Genomic DNA, 9,142 nt, shown 5'->3' with positions numbered 1-9,142 from the left:
ATGGCCAGCATATGCTCACTGCCCACAAAGGTGAGGAGCGGGAGCCTTTCTGCTGGGTTCTACTCGGGGCTGGGCGGGAACCAGCAGCTTGATGCAGCCATTATACATTGTCCTGGACATCAAAAAGGACACGATGCTGTGACAAGGGGAAATAACATGGCTGATGTTAAAGCAAAACAGGCTGCACTCGGCCCTAATATACTGCCCTTCAGGACTCAACAGATAGAACCTCTCCAGAAAGTTGCTCTGCCAGAACTGGAACTGTGCAGCCAGAGTTTTGTTTTTTTTTTTTTTTTTCTTCTGCGGCAAAAGCTTTATTGCTTACTTCTTCAGGAGCCAGTAGAGAAGAGAGCGCAGCCAGAGTTTTGAGTATACCCCTGCAGATATGAAACTAATGGACAATTTAGGGTTTACTGCAGAAAATTCACAGGGCCAACGAGCAGCCAATAATGGTAAAATAATATTAGCACAAAAAGAAGGGAAAAGATTTATTGAAAATATGCATCTGCTGTCCCACCTGGGAGCCAAACACCTGCACTGGTCAAAGCATCTACTTTTTATGTTTTAAGACTCTCTGATGTTGCAGAAGCAGTAGTTAAGAACTGTGTACCGTGTGCCATGACTAATGCAGGGCATTCAAGATATCCTCCAGGGAGAAGACTACGAGGCGATCGCCCTGGAGCCTACTGGGAAGTAGATTTTACTGAAGTAAAGCCAGCTAAGTATGGTAATAAATATCTTTTAGTTTTTATAGATACCTTTTCAGGATGGGTGGAGGCCTACCCAACAAAAAAAGAAACTGCCAATGCTGTGGTTAAGAAAATCCTAGAAGAAAAGTTTCCACGGTTTGGAATACCTAAGGTAATAGGGTCTGACAATGGACCCACCTTTGTTGCCCAGGTAAGTCAGGGACTAGCCATTCAACTGGGGATTGATTGGAAATTACATTGTGTTTATAGACCCCAGAGTTCAGGCTAGGTAGAAAGGAAAAAAAAAAAAAAAAAAAAACCTTGACTAAATTGACCTTAGAGACTGGTGGGAATAACTGGACAGCCCTCCTTCCCTTTGCCTTGTTCCGCGTAAGGAACACACTGGGAACATTTAAGCTCACTCCATATGAAATCCTGTATGGGGGTGGGGGTGGGGTGGGGGGGTGGGGGGGCTCCCCCGCTCACTGAAGTGGGGAGAGTGTTAGATCCTTTAAAATTTAACCCTGGTCCTGCGTTGTTTACACGCATGAAAGCCCTAGAAGTGGTCAGAAACACCGCCTAAGAGCAAATCAAGGAGGCCTACGAACCAAGAGATTTAATGGTACCACACCAGCTCCAGGTGGGAGATGCAGTTCTCATCTGACGACATCGAGCTGAAAATCTAAAACCTTGTTAGAAAGGCCCTTGCATCGTGCTGCTGACCATCCCCACTGCTGTCAAAGTAGAAGGCATCTCTGCTTAGATTCATGCCTCTCACGTAAAGCAAGCTCCTGAAGTATAAATCCGTTTTGGTGGCCACCCTCATTTCTACTCTGATAGACCCTCTAATAATTTTGCTGTTACTGCTGACCTGTGGCCTGATAGTTCTTAATAAATTGGTGCCATCCAGCTGTTAGTACTAAGACAACAATACCAGTCTCTGCAGAACCTTAAAGAAGAGATTGTAGTTTAGTTCTAAGATTAGAACTAGTAACTAGAAGAAGTGGGGAGTGAAAGATCCTGACAGAATGTAAAAGGTCACAGAAGCCCTGAAATTGGCAAGATAGATGTCACTGTTAGCAGAACTAGCTTCACTGATTTAGAAAAATAGAGGCGCACAATGCTCTGGCCACTCCTTGAACCCGTGTGTCTGCCAATGTTTTGACCATTCCTTGAACCCATGTCTGTTCCCACTGAAAAAGCCCATTGCCAGGTAGGTGTTTGTGATATTGGTNGCTGAGAAAAAGTCAGAAAATCTCCCTGGAAACCACAGCCCGGCCAATCCGGAGTTGCTACACCTGCACCAGACTCTTTCCTTGTACCCCTCCCATACCCATTTCTTGAGAATAGACATTGTTTAGATCTGGAAATCCCCTACTCCCCCCCCCCTTCTTCTTTCCCCCCCTGAGGGCCTATAAAAACTGGGACTCTTTCCCCTCGAGGTCGACTCCTCTACCCCAGCGTGGGATATGAGTTGTCCCCAGAGCTCTGGCTTTCCCCTAATAAAGCCTCATGTAGTTTACATCAAGCTTGGTCTATCATGAGTTCTTGGGTGTCCGCTATTGTCCTGAGGCCTGAGTGAGGGGCTCCTCTCAGAGTCTTTCAGGCCCACTTATTCATCATTTGAACAGCTTGGGAAAAGACCATGTAGCATATGGTGATTTTCAGTTTTCCCCTGGGGTATGATCTGACTGTAAGCTGCTGTGGAGATGTCACTCAACTCAGGAGTCTGTTCTAATTTCAGATTCAGGCCTTGCTTGTGGCCTATAGAGACTATAATATTCATAAGACTTCATATTTGTGGTATGCCTGGTTTTGTCAGAGTCAGATTGTATGGTGAGTGCTTTTCATAAGTTCATGCAGTCAGCTTCATCTTTTAGAAATATGGATATAGTTATGGAGTAGTCTCTGACTCTAAATATAGGCTTAACACTTTGATTTCCAGCACTCTTGAAATGTGCAATATTTTTGAATCTATGGACTCAAATAAAAATTTAGGTGGAATTCAAATGTTTGTTTCCCAGGAATACTACAAATGTATACATCAAGTCTACATCTACTGTAAGTCTACATCTAGTCTATGTCTATTTATTGTATATGTGCATATGTATAGATAGTATCAGCATAAACATGTGGGCACCGTTCAGAGCCCAGAGCTGCCTGTGTCTTATGAGAGAGGATTACAAATCTATGAAATGCAGTTCTCAGTGACTCAGGAGCATTGGGTTGAGGGTGAAAGACAATTGAATGTGTACATATAAATAAATGCGAAAATAGTCTGTGATTCCTCCCATTTTTTTCTCCTGTGTAATTGTGGTGAGTAATGGGGGAAGAATATGGATAAATAACAGTACTTATACCCCCTAGGATATATGGTGGAATTTCAAAAGGAGTACACAAGAGATTGTGATGTTAAACTATGTCCTGGAGGTCTCTTGAAATTCTGTATAATAGACTGGCCTTTGTGTGGGCTGAGCTGACCCAAACCACAGCTTTCCCTAAGGCTGTTGCTCCTGTTGCTTGACAGCCTGTCCACTTCAGTTTCTCTGTTGGCTTTTGCTATAGGGAGTTGTTTGCCTCTTAAATTTCATATGCATCTGCAACAATTACAGTCTTCACCCAAGAAATTGAAACACATTTGTGAGCTTTCATTCCCCAGTGTGCTCTTGAGCATCAGCAGCAACTTGGGCGGCTTCTGCAGGGGATCCTCCTCCAACCCCTATCTTGTTCCAGGAAGTTGCCAGCCATCCATTGCTTAGTACCCAGCAGCATGCAGGCTTCCACCATCTTGAGGCTGTATGACTTGCCCATACATAACCATTTTTTATTTTTTTATTTTTTATTTTTTTATGGTTTTTCGAGACAGGGTTTCTCTGTGTAGCTCTGGCTGCCCTGGAACTCACTTTGTAGACCAGGTTGGCCTCAAACTCAGAAATCCGCCTGCCTCTGCCTCCTGAGTGCTGGGATTAAAGGCGTGTGCCACCACTCCCAGCTTGTGCATACATAACCAAAGCTTGCCTTTACCTTAAAGCATTTTTTGTTTCACCATGAAGTTGGGTATGATCCTTTTATGTGGATAAACTTAAAATGTTAAAGAAAATTCGTTTAATTACTTAAGTCTCTTAAAAATGAAACTTCATACTATGGCTCAGGACTTGCCGTCTTTAAAGGGCTACTAAACAACGCCAAGCCCTAGATTCCCAACCAGCCTGTTGCTTCTACTGCCAAGTCTGAACGTGAAATCCCCAAATTCAGCACACACTCGGAACTTCTTCCACTGTGAGACAGAGGCCTGCAGAGCTCTTCATGGGCGTTGTTATTGTCTACAATAAGCCTTAGACAGACAATCAGGAAGTTGCAATCACCTATTTCTTTCATTGGCATAAGAAAATGCAAACTCTGATTATTAAAATGAATAATTAGTAAGTAAACCTTCATTCTGTGGCTACAGACCCTCATACAATTGCTTATTTGATTACAATGCGCTAAGATTTGGGCACCAATAAAATAGAATCTCAATTTCTATGAACATACCCTTGTAGCTGCTTGTATTCTTATGTTAATTTTGGTCCCCAAAAGTGCTCACAAAAGTGTCCATATGTAACATGCTGAGGGATACTCCAGGTTGATTCTGACTGGTGAGTAAGATGCTGACAACTAATGGCTGGGCAGGGCAGGAAGAGGAGAGAGTTTTATGATTCACAGGCCGGGGAGAGATAAGGAGGAAGAGAAGGAGATTTGGCATGTGCTGGGGAGGGTCAGGAGATACCACCCATGAGAAGGTGAGGAATAAAGAGCATAGCCGCCATGTAGGAGACAGAGGATAGTGGCCCTGAAAGGGCTGCATGACTGTATAAAGGACAGCAAAGTTGGAATATAGAGTTTGGTAAGCAATAACTTAGGAAGATCAAAGGGAGATGGATTGACAATATAGCAGACAGGAAATGGCCCTGCCATTGAGTTGTTTTAGGCATGTAAAATATAACTGCTGTGTGTGTGTGTGTGTGTGAGTGTGAGTGTGTATTTCATTCAGGAAAGTAGAACATTGGGGCTGGCAGCTAGTAACTCAGAGCAGCTGCTGCCACTGGGATCAATTTGAGTAGTTTAATTGGGAACAGCTACAGTCCTTAACCTCTCCAACATGTTTAAAATTAGAAAAAATAAGGCTGCCACTCATCCTGGACCTGACATGCTTCTTACTGAGATAATGAAAAATCATCAATTCATCACAACTACAAAAACAAAGATCAAATGAGCATGTTATTGTTACTGATTAAGATATTGTTTTTATTATTCGGTATCCTGATACTAAGGAAATAGTTGCATTTTTAGCTTCATGCTCTCAATGGTCAAAGATCAATGTCCTTTGGAATCTTTAAAATGTAAGTTAAAAAATTATAAGAATGTAAACATGAGGCTTGGAAATTAGGGGCAAGTCTTTAATCTGACCACCTCTGGAGCACAAGCAGGAGGATCATAGACTTCAAAGTCAACCTGGTCTGTGTAGTAATGAATTCCAGGACAGCCAGGGCTACATGGAGTAACCCAGTCTCAATAATAAAAAACAAAAAGGAGAAGGAGGAGGAGAAGGAGGAAGAGAAGGAAGAAGAGAAGGCAATGATTGAGTTTTAATAAATAAAGTTTTATCTATGAAGATTGGGATGGCTGGATGTTTCCAGAATTGAAAGAGAAATTAGAAAGTTTATGCAAGTTGCAAGTGTCCAAGTAAGTTATTAAAGATATGTAAATGTTAAACCTTAGAGATGATAGACAGGAGCCGGGCATGGTGGCAAACGCCTTTAATCCCAGCACTTGGGAGGCAGAGGCAGGCGGATTTCTGAGTTCAACGCAAGCCTGGTTTACAGAGTGAGTTCCAGGACAGCCAGGGCTATACAAAGAAACCCTGTCTCAAAAAACCAAAGGAAAAAAAAAAGAAGAAGAAGAAGAAGAGATGATAGACAGGATATTTCAATTTGTAGCCAAGGACCAATGCATTTATGTCAAGCCTCTACTTAAATCAACAGTTTCCATTAGCTTTGACCAATCATGGTAACAGTTATAAACTCTTGCTTCTAAAGCTTTATGTGAGCTGTTTCAATTATCACAGATACAAAACAAAGATACATGCAAACAATCTAATTATTGTGTTTTAAACTTTGTTAGATTAAACGACTAAAAACAAAACCAACCCAACATTCATTTTAAAATGTCTGAGGTTCATCTGCATGTTGCACAGAGTTTAAGTGACGACACTGGGAAAGCTATGGTATTTCTATTTTTTTTTTTTTGAAACAGGGTTTTTGTGTATATCCCTGGCTGTCTTGGAACTCACTTTGTAGACCAGGCTGTCCTGGAACTCAGAAATCAGCCTGACTCTGCCTCCTGAGTGCTGGGATTAAAGGTGAGTGCCACCATGTCCGGCTGACTATCTTATTTCTAACAAACCTTTAAATATACAGCAAAGAGGACATAATGTTCAGAGAAGACATGTAGTGATTTTCCTTCCTAGTTCAGTCAAGATGGAGGACAATGACATCCCTCTGAGAAATGGTCTGTTTTAGAGAGGCCATGGAGACTATCGAGAGAATAAACTGTAACCAGCCTACACTTTACAGGAATTGAACTGTGGACCTGGGGCTATGTATGGGTGGTGCAATACATAGGTTATAATTGTGTGGGATTTGTGCTGGGTACCTTATTGTCAACTTGACACAAGCTACAGTCACTTTGGACTTTGTATAAGAGCAGACAGGAATTCACTGTCTCCTGGCTGAATGAAGTTCTTGTTCTCCTCTGGTCTCAGGTGTAGAATTCATTGCTTCCGTTCTTGTACATGAGTGTCTACTGAGTAAGCAAAATGCTGACACCACGTTAATCTCCTTGAAATATCTGTGTCATTAGGAAGCTGTGGTTTTCTTCTACAGGAGTAGCAATATTTGATCCATACTTTTCCCCTTTGTAGAGAGCAGCATTATAGATTGAGAAATGAACAACGTTGTTGTGCCTACATAGTTGGATCACAGGGTTTATCTGAGAACTTGCCAAGCTTATTAAGACTANTTCCAGTATGCTTTTGAGAAGATGTTGCAGCTATCCTCATTTGTTTTTGAAATAAACTAAAGTACCAGATTCAAGACAATTGATGGATTGGCATAATGTATAACAAAATTGTAATCATATTATGACTACCGTCAATTAAATAACAGGAAATGTTTAATAATGTGTTTTAACTATATGTTTGTAAATGGAAGCAACAGTAAAAATCCTGAATTAACTTTGACATTACCTTTGAGTGTGTTGTCTTAGAGATGTACTGGTGAAGAATTCTTGGAGACCCAGGGTTTCCATCTCTCATCATGGGGCTCCAACTCTTATCATGGGGTTTGTGAGAGAATCACCTGTCTTTAGCTTGTATAATGATTATCCTCTTAACAATTAATTATGTACAATTGCTACCTCTTCAGAAAAGGATTCATTGTTAAATTATCATTTTTGATGGTTTCATATTTAAATTTCTGATTTGTTTGAAAAATCTTGACAAGAAACTATCTTCTTTTTTCTCTTTCTATTTTGTATTTTTTTTGTACTGTAAATCCAGCAAATAAACCTGCAACTGACATGTACAATCGTGGAAATTGTCTAAAATTATTTAAAGAATTGTGATTCCACAGTATCTTCTGAGCATTTATATTCATACTCACAGACACTTTCTTGGTACCAATGAGCATGGGGCGGGGGGAATTAAAGGAGCTTGCAGCAGTGTTTAGAGACCTTGCACTCTTTCTTGTCTACTCCAGAAGTCTGTGTCCTTGACTCTCTGTCACCTCATGTCTAACACACAATGGCAGGTAAGGTCAGCAGGGACTTCCAGGGGACAGGAAACAATGGTAGTGTCGTGGATATGTCTTTTGAAATGGCATTTAGTTGTTTGTTTTTTTGTTTTCTCCTTTCAATTGTTCCTTCCTGTTTTAATTATGGTTTTACTGCTGTGAACAAATATCACGACAAAGGCCACTCTCATAAGGACAACATTTAATGGGGGCTCGATTACAATTCAGAGGTTCACTCCATTATCATCCATGCTGATGCATGGCAAAGCCCAGGATGGCATTGGGCTAGAGGAGCTGGGAGTTCTACATCTTGTTACAAGGTCTGTCAGGAGAAGACTGGCTTCTAGGCAAGTAAGACAAGGATCTTAAAGCACTGTCATTCATGGAAATGAATGAACAGAAAAAATTCATGTCATCCTCATATAATAGTTTCACCATGGGAAGGCAGAAAGAAATTAACAGAGGCCTTGAAATACATTTATGGTGGATTGAGACCCAAAAAGAATAGATTTGCGTTTGTAAAAAGGCTTTAGAATTTACTCTTTAGGAGGCTAAAATATTGTCAAGACAATATGGTCACATAATTAAAAATCATATCACACAGGTATGTGCCCCAAGGGCCCTGACTCAATTCTTGGGACTCCCAGCTGTGTCTGGATAACCAAGAGTCAGAACCTCACCCCCACCCTCCAGCCCAGGCCCCGGACCTGTCAGAGCCCAGGAACTCCCCAACCAGCTCTGGCCTGCCCCTCATCATGGACTGCATTTCCCATCCCTGAGCAGAGTCCTGGCTTCCCCTGAAGCCCAGAACCAGCCACGCTGCAGAAACGAAAAAAAGTCGGATATTCTCAGGTTCAGAGCCCAAAGAGGCTGAGCCCAGGGGAAGTGAATAAATGAATTGACAGATTCACTGACCAATTAGAGCCCCCATTTGCGCCTGCCAGTCAGAAAAGGAGGAGGGTTCTTCCGGAAATCACTTGGCAGGTTCCATGCCATTGTGAGAGTTTAAGTGAATTGGTGTGTTGTGCTTCGACCTCAACTGCTGAGTACTGAGGGAAGGCTAAGCAAGCTCTGAAGTTGCAGCATGGCGAGCACATGCTCACTGCCCACAAAGGTGAGGAGCGGGAGCCGCTGTGGTGGGTCCTGCTCAGGGCTGGGCGGGAGCCAGCAGCTTTATGCAGCCACGTGTGAGGTCTCTTAGTGTTAGCCATTCCTGGACCCAGCAGTGGCATCTGAAAAACTTCCCTGTCTGGGCTGAATCTGCGCAAAGCCTTTGAAGCAGGGCCTTGTGTATAGAAACATCCTTGACAGGATGCCAGTGGCAGACAGGCTTGATTCCTCTAGTAGAGTCTACAAGCTCTACTCCTCTATCATTTTTTGTTGCGATTCATTTGGAGTTAATTTTATCTAGTTGTAAAAGTCATCCATCCCATCTGTTGGGTGACTGAGAGCACGTTCTTTCAATATGTCTCAGTTTTTAAGGAAACAAAAAATAGATCCGTTAATTTTTGTACAGCTGTACAGCTGAAAGAGTTACAGAGATAAAGTTTGGAGCTGTGAGGAAAGGATGGACCATCTAAAGACTGCCATATCCAGGGATCCATCCCATAATCCGCTTCCAAA

The 9,142-nt window shown here is 42.1% G+C and overlaps 1 protein-coding gene across 1 annotated transcript in view; it reads left to right on the top strand.

Moving 5' to 3' along the window:
* Positions 1-8,603: 8,603 nt before the first annotated feature.
* The window catches only part of LOC110294909 (zinc finger protein 120-like), a 21,630-nt gene continuing 21,091 nt past the window's right edge, over positions 8,604-9,142 (top strand). The window contains exon 1 of the mRNA XM_029477794.1: positions 8,604-8,633. Within this exon, the coding sequence (XP_029333654.1) occupies positions 8,604-8,633 (30 nt within the window). The remainder of the gene's footprint in view (positions 8,634-9,142) is intronic.

The sequence above is a fragment of the Mus caroli genome, chromosome 5 (assembly GCF_900094665.2).
Source record: "Mus caroli chromosome 5, CAROLI_EIJ_v1.1, whole genome shotgun sequence".
NCBI classification, from domain to species: domain Eukaryota; kingdom Metazoa; phylum Chordata; class Mammalia; order Rodentia; family Muridae; genus Mus; species Mus caroli.
The sequence above is the reverse complement of the archived record's forward strand: the minus strand, read 5'-3'. Positions and strand labels throughout refer to the sequence as shown.